Source organism: Gracilinanus agilis, chromosome 1 (assembly GCF_016433145.1).
Source record: "Gracilinanus agilis isolate LMUSP501 chromosome 1, AgileGrace, whole genome shotgun sequence".
Classification (NCBI taxonomy): domain Eukaryota; kingdom Metazoa; phylum Chordata; class Mammalia; order Didelphimorphia; family Didelphidae; genus Gracilinanus; species Gracilinanus agilis.
The window spans coordinates 345,383,296-345,395,736 of NC_058130.1; the positions used below are offsets into that span (position 1 = coordinate 345,383,296).

At 40.1% G+C, this 12,441-nt stretch overlaps 1 protein-coding gene across 2 annotated transcripts in view; it reads left to right on the plus strand.

Annotated features, from left to right (window-relative positions):
• The first annotated feature begins 69 nt into the window (after nt 1-69).
• The window catches only part of CMYA5 (cardiomyopathy associated 5), a 146,261-nt gene continuing 133,889 nt past the window's right edge, over nt 70-12,441 (plus strand). For both annotated transcript variants that reach the window (XM_044663303.1, XM_044663316.1), the window contains exon 1: nt 70-282. In XM_044663303.1, the coding sequence (XP_044519238.1) occupies nt 134-282 (149 nt within the window). In that variant the 5' untranslated portion in view covers nt 70-133. The remainder of the gene's footprint in view (nt 283-12,441) is intronic.

Here is a 12,441-nt window from a genome sequence, read left to right on the forward strand (position 1 = left end):
GAACCTGAGCCCGGGCGCAGGACAACTTGACAAATAGAAGAGCCCCAGCCGCCGGTCAGGAGGGCAGAGTTAGAGGGGGAACACCAAGTGAGCAGGGAAGGGAGCCTCTTAGCCCCAGCTAGAGGCCTGAGAGATGGAGAGCGCCCACTACGACCCGGCTCCAGCCGCAGCCGAGAGCTACTTCGGCTCTGAAGAGGAGACTGAAGAGCTGGAGACTGAGGAGGAGTCCGAAGGAGAGGAAGAAACCACCGCCGAGACTGAGGAAGAGCTGGACAGCAGCAGGTAGTCTCGTCCCTCCCTTTCCTTCTTCCTTCTCTTCATCCCCTTCTCTTCACCTCTTGCCCCTCCTTACTTCCCTTCCTTCTCCCCCTCTCTTCTCTTCTTTTCCCCTCTCCGTTCGCTCTTTTCCCCCCTTTCTCTCTGCACTCCTCCCGTTCTCTCCTTTCCTCTTTCATCCTGAGGGGTGGGGGTGGGGCGGGGTGTGCCTGTTGCTAAGAAATTCCTCCAAAGGAGAGGACTAGAGATACTTGGAGAAAGGACTGGCTTCCAGTTCGCCTTTCTCCCCAACCCTTGGCTGGCGTCTCCACCTGGGACCCGCTTCCTATTTAAAGAGTTAGTAGCAGGTGCTGGCCTATCGAATGATGGACGGATTGGGCTGCTGCCCGGGCCCTTCCCCCTCACTATCTCCGCTTTTTTTCCCTGGACTCTGCTGACTCGATGATCTTGTTTACTCGGAGTCAGTATCTTCTTGGGTGAATGCAGTGCATTGCGTGTCTCCTGCAATGTGCTGGAGCAATCAAAAGCTTAATGTGGCATAAGACTTTGGAACAACCTTGAACTTTCTTCCACCCTTGGGAGGACCAAGGGGCGAGCATTGTTTGTCTTTAATTCCGTTGGACAAATTTTTAGCGATCAAGGAGCACTCGCATTGTGCTAGCTGCTATAATTTTATGTTAATGGAAAGTCTCTAGTTTGACTGGAAGAAACTGGATTTGCTTTAGTTAAAGAAGACTGTACACAGTTCCGTTAAGCATAAATTATAAGAGATTGTTATTAAATTATTAGAGATTGTGCAGTCCAGCCCCTTTCTTATTTTACAGCTGAGGAACTGAGGCACAAAGAAGTTGTGACTTGGCTAGGGTCACACTGTAAGTGTTGAAAGTAGGAATTGGGCAGCTAGGTGGCTCAGTGGATAGAGAGCCAGGTCTGTCTGGAGATGGAGATCTTGGGTTCAAATTTGACCATAGGTACTTTCTATCCGTGTGACCTGGGCAAGTCACTTAACTCCCATTGCTTAGCCCTTACTGCTCTTCTACCTTAGAATCAATACTGATTCTAAGTAGGAAGGTAAGAGTTAAAAAAAGCAAAAATAAAAATAAAAATAAAGAAGAAAGAAAGTAGAATTTCAGTGGTCTGCTTACTCTAGTTGTTTCATTTATGGTTCCAAACCCCAAAGTCTACATGTAAGTATGACAATCTGCAGCCATTTTTTTTTCCTGCAACCCTCACTTCCTTTTTTTCTTTTCTTTTCTTTTCTGGGAAAGAAAGAGCCAGTTCACATGTATTTAACTGCTTTATTTGTAACTTAATTTCTAACTCTCGGAGAGGTATCATAAACCAACTTTTGTCCAGGTTTTCCAATGGGTTGGCCAAAGGGAGTTCACCCAATTTTCTGGAAGATTTCTTCATATAATCTTGGCATTGAAAGGCTACTAGTGGGCTAACTCTCTATAGGTATCCACATGATCAGCCCATCTTCTTTACTGGCCACATATTCTTTGCATATCATCCTTTACTTACGCTCTTTATAGTCTATATATTTGTTATGTGTTAGAAATCTGCTCACTCCCACCCAGCATGCACCTCTCATTACTTTCTGTTGACATAATTGTTCAGTCATTTTAGCTGTATCTACCTTTTTGTGAGATCATTTGGGGTTCTCTTGGAAAAGATACTGGAGTGGCTTTCCATTTCCTCCCTTGCCTCCAGGCTCTGAGGTGATTCTCCATGCCTCAGTGCCTCATAAAATAAGTCTGACTAGGTCCTAGCTGGGGCATGAAAGAAGGAGTTGCCAAAGAGGCTCTTGGTTCTCTCAGGCTCTCACTTCCAATTTTAGCCTCCAAGGTACAAGGCAGCAGATAGCTGCAGGGAGGAGGAGATGTCACTAGGTTATTCTTTTCACCTTTTCCTTGCCTTCAGCTATAGCATGCATTACATTGCCCAAAGCACAAGTCAAAACAGGCTCTTCAAAGCTGGTGAGGTCTTCTTGATGCTGTTGCTGCTGTTGATGATGTGAGGGAGGAGGTCCCTTTTACTAGGAAGCAGCTCAGCATCCCCCACTCCCATCTCCTGCTGGGTTTCTGAGCAGAACCATGGGTTAATGCAACCAATTAAGATGACTCTGGCAATGGTTTTCAAGGAAACATGAACTTAAGATCTCTGAGATATTCCTCTAGCTCTCTAGGTGTGATGTCTTGAAGCCCTTGACTAAGGTGGTAGTGATGGAAAAGAAATATGAAAATAGTTTTAATGGGTGGGGGGAAAGTTTCAATACACATATTGGGTGTATTACCTGAGTGGTCCACCACTGTGGTGAGAAAAGTGATTGGTCATCTTAGGGTGGAGGGGAGACTGGGAAGAGTGCCTGGAAAGATGGCATAGGGAAATGAGTCTCACCTTATCTTTCATCAACATTTTACCTAGAACCAGCCCTGCTTTGTGTACTAAAATTGCCTTGAAGATTGTATTCAATTAATTTAGGCAAATGTTTATTGTCTGTTCTGTAGGGAAAGAAAGACAAAAACAGAACAGCCTCTCCCTGCTCCCAGGAAGCTTGTGTTCTATTGGAAGCTTTATTTTTTTTTATTTATTAACGCTCCTTACCTTCTGGGACTAGGCTTTGGTTTCAGGAAGTCTGAGGTAGGGTCTAGAGTTCTTTCTCCTAAGAATCTTTGAATTTATCCTTATTGAAATGAAATCTACTTTTTTTATTCCCTATTGAGGGAAGGAGGCAGTTGGTCCCACTTCTTAATCTTAGTTACATTTAAAGGAATTGAAAAGATAATAAAAAGAAATTACATTTTTTCCAAATTGATTAACCCGCATATCTCAGTGTTCCTGAGAAAGACTTAAACAGAAGTTGAAAAAGATTATGGTGTTAAAATCTCACATTGTGTGTGTGTGTGTGTGTGTGTGTGTGTGTGTGTGTGACAAGTGTATCTGACTTGTACAAACATAGACTATTTTAGAGTTAAAAAAGGCCTTACAGAGACCTTCTAATCTAGTCAGACCATGATGTTGCTGCTTCTGTTAATAATGACGATGATTATTAGCTTATGGCTTCTTAACCTTTTCTGGTCTTGGATCCTTTTGACAGTCTGGGGAAGCCTGTAGGTCTCTTCTCAGAAATCATGTTCTTATATACATTAAATAAAGCTTATAAAATACAAAGGAAACCAATCATGGTGAAATACAGTTATCCATCTATATATATTTTAAAATTTATTTTTAAAAATGCTTACCTTCTATCTTAGAATCAATATTGCGTTTTGGTTCCAAGGCAAAAGAGTGGCAAGGGCTAAGCAATAGGGGTTAAATGACTTGCCCAGGGTCACACATCTGGGAAGTGTCTGAGGCCAAATTTGAACCTAAGACCTCCCATCTCTGGCTCTTAATCCACTGAACCATCCAGCTGTCCCTATATATATTTAAAAACCAAGTTCATGAGTACCAGGTTAAGAACCCTTGATGTAATCTACCCGTATTTTACAAATGTCTCTGAGGCCCAGACACTAAGTGACTTAATCAAGTTTACACAGCAAGTATTATTTAACTATCATTCAAAATTTACAAAACAGAAAAAAATGGAAGGTGAATGATGAATAGTTTTTTTTTAATAAAAGGGCCAACCACAAGATTCTGTCTATAAAATATCAGTTCCACTAATGCTTTTAAAATATTGTAGTTCTTCAGGGTTCATTGGTTCTTCCAGTGTGGATAATTTTTCCACCAGTATAGAATGGAATCCCTTCTTGATCTGTAAATCTTCAAGAATTTCTGTTTAGTAAAATCTTCTTTCTACCACCAAATTGACAATTTAGTTAGGCTGGTCCTTTCAAATACAAGTATTTGAAAATTTTATGGCTTAATAGGATCACCAGACCTTATGGGCAATTAGCCCTACAATGGATAGAGTCTGGAGTCAGAAAGACCTGACTATTAGCCAAGTGCCCTTGGGTACTTAACCTGTTTCCTCATCAGTAAAATGAAGCTAATAAAAAGCACCTACCTTCCAGCGTTGTTGTGAGGATCAAATGAGTTAATTGTAAAGTACTTAGCACAATGTCTGGCACATAGTAAGGGCTATATATTTGTTAGATATTATTATTATTATATTTTATTGACATTGTTTTTGAGAATCGTCACTCCAAGGACTCTAGTGGTTTTTAAAATAACAACTAACATTCATATATAACTTTTTCAGGAATATCTCCATTAACTCAGTCAATAAATATTTAGTTAACAATATTCTGCTTCAGGCACTGAGTATGCAAAGAAAGGCAAAAGATGGCATTTTATTTAAAGTACACAAGGGGCTGATAGTCAATTGGGGGAGAGAGCCTGATATATTTGATTGTCATTGTCATCATTTCCAAAAATAGCCCTACTTCCCCATATTATAAGATCCATTCCTTGTAGTGAAGAAGAAAAAAGGAAAAAGAATGTAATTTAGTAAAACTAATCAACATAGCAACCAAATCTGACAGTAAATGTTTTATTCTACACTCATCCTTTTCCACTTCTGAAAAGAAAGGTAGAAGATGTATTTTTTTCATCTCTTTTTTAGTCCAAGCTTGGCCATTATAATTATATAGCTTTCAGTGTAATTTGCCTTTGTTTTTTCTATTTATATTGTTGTTGTCATTGGCTGTATTATTTTCCTTTACTTTTCATCAGTTCTTATGATGTCTTCTCATGCATATCTGCATTTGCCATATTCATTTTTTCTTAAGGCACAGTAATATTCCATTGTACTCATGTATGACAATTTGTTTCCTATATCTACTTTGTTTCTAGTTTTTTGTTACTACTAAAAGAGTTGCTAGAAATATTCTGGTGCATGTGGAACTTTTCTTTCTTAAATAAGGCTCACTGATGCTTTTGTTTTCTTCTGACCCTTCTTTTTAAATGCCTCTTCAGAGAGCTCTCAACCTTTCAGCCTCACTTTTCTGAATAAGGGCTGGATCTGAATAAAGGATGGATCATTCACCTCCAAATAGTGGATTGTAATTTCCCACCTGCATTGGCCATGAGGATTCACATTTGATCCTTGAAACTCAAATCAATAAACTCTTTGAATTTCCATCCCTTATGCCTGCTTTGTTTCTAAGTGATTAATAATGCTTTCCTTGATTTCCCACTACCGGTGACTTTCTCATTGAGACATAATATCTTCTTTCTCTGATTTCCTTTAGCAATTTCTTTGTATCTTTTCCTGCCCTTTTTCATCTATTGTGTATTATAGTGATTTATTTCCATGTCTCATCTCCCCTACTGGGCTTTGAATTCCATGAGGTCAGGGACCGTGTCTCGTTCTTTTTAAAATTCTCTATGGAGATGAGTACAAAGTAAGTTCTCAATACTTATTGGTTTAAAAAATTACTATTGCATATCCATTATATTGATCATACTCAAACATATCACCTTCTTTTATCCTCATAACAACCTTAGTTGGAATTTCATTGGTATAGGGACCTCTCATCGAGGAAATTCCATCTACCGACCTCCTCTGCCATGAATAGTGGCTGATAGTTGTGGAGAGCCCAAGTAAGAGACTTGAACAGTGTCATAGAGGCAATATGTGTCAGAAATGTTACTTACACCAAAATGCTTCTAATATGTCTAGGTATTTAGGCAACATAGTCAATAGAGACTTGATCCTGGAGTTAGGGAGACCTGAGTTCAAACGTGGCCTCAAATACTATTTGTGTGACCTTGAGCAAGTCAATTAATAACTATCTACCTAAGTTTTCTCAGTTGTAAAATGGGGACAGTAATAACAGTGGGAAAACCAGAAAGGAGGATTATTATTGTGCTATTATCTCATAAAGGAAGAAATTGAGGTTCCAGGGAGTTCAGTGATTTGACTAAGACTGTCTGGACTAGAATTCACATCTTCTGACCCATAATCCAATGCCTTTTCTATTATATCAAGGTAGAAATTAATTATACTTAAAAACAAAAGAGGAACTATTTTAGCACAAATAGCAAATCCGCTATAAATTATAAATCATCTAGGAGAATAAGTGATGATTACAAAAAGTCCTCTGGGATATAGGTGATAGCACAAATTACTCCTTGACCCTTTTAGTTGGCATAGAGTAGAAAGGATGATTATATGTACATATATGTGTGTGTGTGTATGTGTGTATTGTTATATAGAAGTAGGCAATCTTAGTAGTGAGGAGGGATAAAGTGATATAGGTGGAGGAATGAAGGAATGAAGGGGATGGCTGAGGTAAGGGAGGAATGGGTAGTATATAAAGGTAAGGGAATGAATGGGAGTATGCAGGAAGGGCTGCTCAAACAACTGGACCCTTCAAGGCAAGGAAGGTATCTCTATGGTACAAGAGGAATTGGGCCAGTCAGAAAGGTTTAGATCTGACTGGAGGGTTTTCTCTTGTTAATTTCTAAGGTCCTTTTGAGGGAGGAATCAAAGGCTCCCCCCTGCCAGTGAAATTGATGTCTGCAGGAAGTCTCAGCTGGGTACTTCCTGACCAAGATAGATGCCTAGGTTTCCCTCAAGAAATAAAAGAAAGTAATTTCTTCTCTCTTCAGTTTTTGCCTTAATACAATGATTCACCAGAGGTTTTGTGTAGGTAACAAAGGGGATTTATTAATGTTAGAGGTAAGCCAAGGGAAAGAGGATTTCAGGGTTTGTAGCTGCTGCTAGGGAGAAAGCTGGTGTTGGGGGAAGGGTCACAGAGAAAGGGGTCAGACTGAGAGAGACTGGCTCTCCCAGTTAAGAAGGCTTCACTGTCCTGAAGTAAAGTATTTATCAGATCACTAAATAAGGGGTGGCTTGATTTAGGATGTCCTACTTGCCTACAGAAACTAATCCCACAATGTCCGACCACCAAAACTACCCTTCCTCCCAGGGCCCAAAGGGACATTCAGGGGAAATAGCAGGGATGTAGATGGAGAGATCAGGGAGAGGTCCAGAGAAATCAGGCTAAGTCCAAATGCCCCAAAGACAAAGGCACAGGCCAAGGCAAAGCCAAAAAGCCCAAGCCCCAAAAGCCAACAGGCAAAAAGCCCCTCAGTTGGAGCTTCAGGACTATTTATAGTATCAGGCTCCAATTGCTTTTCTGTGAACATTCTAAACTTCTAACTGCCAGGGCTGTTACAGTTGAATTTGCAAAAGCAAAAAGCTTCTGCTGCAACCCTGCATTACAATCTACATAAATATTTATATATGTTCGATTTTTATTCCTTTGTAGTAGAATATTATGTAATAATTCCTTTAAAAAGAGATCAAGATTTACCTCCTCTCCAAAAAATGTGATAGATTATAGGTGACCAGCCAATGTTGATTTGGTATCCTTGTCCATTAGCTTTATTGACTATTTTTGTTGTTGTTGTTATAAGGGATCAGGTGGGAAGGAGGATTATCCAGAAGAGAGTATAATATAAAAATAAGACAATAAAAAAATAAGATATTTAAAATACCTATGTTGTTTAGCCTTCATTTTTGCCTTGATATAATTCAAATTATCTACTTATTAGTGATAAGTATCCTTGGGCCTATTCTTTATTATTTTTTGCATGAACAGATGATTATCAAGAAATAAATGCCTACTCTTTTCAGCTTCTTTTAAAGGAGAGATCCTTTAAAACTTTGCGATGTTTTTTAGTGTCACTGTAATGTCATGGAAAGAATATTAGATTTGGAGTCAAAGAACCTGAATTCAAAGTCTTGACTTTGTTATTTTACTAGTTCTGTGACCTTGAATAAGTCATTTAATCTCTCTCTAGGACTCAGTTTCCTCATTGGTAAAATAATTTCTGAGGTCCCTTTAAGCTCTTGGAATCAATTCTGATTTCCCTTGTGGGTATAATTCTTTCCATAACAGAGCCTAGACCACAGTCACCTCTTTTAAGTATGACTTTCTCAGAGTCCATTTAAAATAAAATAATTACTAGTAGTTTGTCATATTTTTTTAGAAGAGATTTAAGCATTTAACCAAATCATTGTAGGAAACAAGTCTTTTGGAAGTTGAAGGAAATGTGCTAATATTTTATCTTATCAGCATAAAACACCCTCCATTTTCATGCATCTATTTATATAATGCCTGTCCACTCTAGGACTTGTTTAGGTATTTTGAGAAAATGAGCCACTGTTTGGAGGTCACTGGAGAAAGCTGATATTGGAAGAGGTGGTTGTTTGGGATGCCAAGACAAGGAGAGGAGAGAAGGAAGGAAAGGGAAGAACTGAGAGCAGAGAGGAAGCTATGAGCCAAAAGGCAAAGAATTCAAGTATTGATTGCCCAGGTTGCCTGGTCCTCTGCAAGCCACTGAAAATAATTGACAACAACTTGGTGCCTTACAGATAATAAGGTTGCTCAATACATGTTTGCTTGATTGAATTAAAGGGAATTAAGCATCAGGAACTGGAAGTATTTTTATTCACAGGTTTATCATAGATCCAAGGCCTATCACCAATGATGGATTAACAGACAAGTTGTCCAAAAATGGAAAGGGGACAACTATTGGAGTCAATAAAGCTGGGTTCAAATGCTGTATCACTTAACTATATGTTTGACTGTAAGCAATTGTTTTCACTCATGTCCAACTCTTTGTAATGCCACTTGGGGTTTTCTTGACAGAGGTAGTGGAATAGTTTGCCATTTCCTTCTCCAGATCATTTTACAGATAAGGGAACTGAGGCAAACAAGGTTAAGTGACTTACTCAGGGTCACACAGTGTCTGAGGCCAGTTTTAAACTCAGGAAGATGAATCTTTGTGGCTCTAGACTTGTCATTCTATCCACTGTGCCATCTAGCTGCCCATAAGGCACTGTGCTCTTTTGCTACTCTGCTCCATTGTGGCTAAATATTTCCCATTTTCAAGCATCATCACTTGGATATATCATCAATGTGAGCCAGAAAGACTATTTCCAGATCATTGTATGGGGGCGAGGAGTTGTCCTGAAGGATTAGATAGGAAGCTTCTGGTTGGGTGTTATTCATTTGCTAGTTGCTAAATGTGCCTTGGCATCTGATGGTTTGCCTAGGAGCTTTGGATGCACATTGAATTTCAGAAGGGACTGTGATAAGTCCAAAGGGATTCCTCAATTAAGATCTCTGGGGACAACATTCCCACTTTCTGTGACTTGTCAGAGGGAAAACATTCCAGCCATTCAAGAGGCCCCTATCATTCACATTCTAGCTAGATCACAGGCAATTATGCTTGGTCTTAAAAGTCACAGATAGGTCAGAAAGGATCAGAATCAGCTTTGTTTAAAGACTCTGAGAAGGTCATGAATTAATGCTACCAAAGTAGCTTCAGTTCTGAATCTTAATCAGATAAAGTGGGAGGATTATTTCATTCTATTTTTCACACTACCAAACTCTAAATGCTAAAGCCTTCAGAATGTGGATTATTTGGCCTCCATGAGTTTAACACTGAATAAGTATGGAAATATTCATATGTTTGATCAGTTTGTTGCATACTGAATGCAGATTTGCCTCATTTTAAAAGAACCCATCATATGCAAATTCAGACAGATAAATAATTTTCATTACAAATTCATTTTATAAGGAAAATTCACCACAATATTTTTTAATCAACTCATCTAAAACATTTAAAATACTGAACAAAATGCATTGTGTAGTAGAAATAGCAATGGAGGGGCAGCCAGTTAGCACAGTAGATATAGTGTGAGGCCTGGAGTTGGGAGGTCCTGGGTTCAAATTTGACCTCAGACACTTTCCAGCTGTGTGACTCTGAGCAAGTCACTTAATACCAATTGCCTAGCCTTTGCCATTCTTCTGTCCTAGCACTGATACTAAGACAGAACATAATGGTTTATTTTTTTTAATGAGAAAAGAAATAGCAATGGATTTGTAATTAGAGGACCTGGGTTCAAAGCCCTGCTCTCTTCTGTGTGATTTTGGGCAAATCATTGATCTTCTTTGTGAATTAACTTCTTAAGTTATGAGAGGGTTAGGTCAGTTAGCCTGTGAGGCTCTTTCCAATTCTAAAGCAATAATCTGATGTTGTTTGAATAAAGTAAGGAATATCCATAGAAGGTTAATTCCAACATGGCTGATGTCATGTGTTATCCAAGTTAATAGTCCTTTCATCTACCAGCATTGTTAGTCTAGGTCAGTGATGGCGAATTTATGGCACACGTGAGCTGCTCCCCTCCCCCTCTCCACCACCACTGATGACATTTTTTTTCACATCCCCCACCTCTCTGCACAGTAGCCTAATGGGAGCACTTTCTCCCTCCCTTGTATGGGATAAGGGTGGGGTGGGGTACACCCAGCACTCAGTGGAGGGGGCATAGCACACAGTCTCTAAAAGGTTCATCATCACTGGTCTTATAGTATAAGACTGTTTGTGCCTTATAGTATATTTATGAATCATGTTAACATCCTTCACTAGCTTTCTTTCCTAGCCTCCTTCAAAACTCAATTCAAGGAGGTTCCGGGTTAAGATGGCGGCAGAGTAAGAAGCAGCTCTTAACCTCTCCTGACTGAAACACACAAAACTCCTCAAGGGGACATAAAAACAAGTCCAGACGAACGGAGGAACCCCACAACAGGGCACAGAGTGGAAGGTACGTGGAATCGAGGCATTTCCATGCTATAAAGGGGTGAAACAGCTCTCACTAAATCACGGGCTGAGCAACCACCCCACCCCCACCCCCTCCACACACAACACCTATAGCACCGAAGCCAGCTAAAAAGAAATAGAGCAAGTTTGGGGCACCCATCGAGTCATTGGCAGCTCCAGGGCCTGTTCCTGAGAGCAGCAAGATTTGGGACCCCAAAAAGCCAAAGAATGCACCCGAAATCTGAGCACAGGCTTAGGGCACAGAGCACGGGAGCAGAGCTCAGGCAGGCTCAGAGCTCAGGCTCTGAGGAGGCATGGGTGGAGGCAGACACAGCCACAAGCTAAAGCTCTGAAACCCTGAGTGGGGAACCAGTGTGGACGGGTGTACGACTGTGGAAGCAGCACCCTGAGACTTGTAAAAAAACCTTCGGCAGAGGATCAAGCAAGGGGATCCACCAGGGGGCTGACCGCGGACAGACCCTGAGCGCAAGGATAAACCTGAGAAGCTACTGGGCTAACGATGGCTACCCAGTCTCAGGAAGTTCAGAAGAGAAAGATTAACAACAAGAAAAAGAAGTCTTTAACACTTGACAACATTTACACAGAGAAAATCCAGACAATCGAGCAAACAGAGGAGGAGAACAAAGAAGCATCCGGACCCTCCTCAAATAAGGAAAACTCCTCACAAGCTATGGAAGAGTTCAAAACTGAGATTCTGAGGAAAATGGAAGAGATCTGGCAAGAAAATAACAGTATAAAAGGTAGAATCTTGCAACTGGAAAGTGAGGCTCAGAAACCAAATGAACTGATAAGCAAATTGAACACCAGAAATGACCAGATTGAAAAGGAATACCAGAAGCTTATAGCCGAAAACCAGAAGATTATAGCCGAAAACCAAAAGATCATAGCCGAAAACCGAAAGATTATAGCTGAAAACCAGTCCCTAAAGGCTAGAATTGAGCAGCTAGAAGCTAATGATCTCTCAAGACAACAAGAACAAATGAAACAAAGTCGAAAGACTGAAAAAATAGAAGGAAACATGAAATATCTCAATGAGAGAGTGACAGACCAAGAAAACCGGTCTAGAAAAGACAATTTGAGAATAATTGGTCTTCCAGAAAAACCAGAAATTAATAGAAACCTTGACTCCATACTAACAGAAATAATTCAGCAAAATTGCCCTGAAGTCCTACAACAAGAGGGCAATATAGACATTGAAAGGATTCATAGAATACCTGCAACATTCGACCAAGAAAAGAAAACGCCCAGGAATATAATTGCCAAATTCAAGAGTTTCCAAGCAAAGGAAAGAATCTTACAAGAAGCCAGAAAGAAACAATTCAAATATCAAGGAGCACCAATCAGGATCACACAGGATCTGGCAGCCTCCACGCTAAAAGATCGCAAGGCTTGGAATACGATATTCAGAAAGGCAAGAGAGCTGGGCCTGCAACCATGGATCAACTACCCATCAAAATTGACTATATATTTCCAGGGGAAAGTATGGGCATTCAACAAAATTGAAGAATTCCAGGTATTTGCACAGAAAAGACCAGGGCTAAATGGAAAGTTTGATATCCAACCACAAAAATCGAGAGAAAC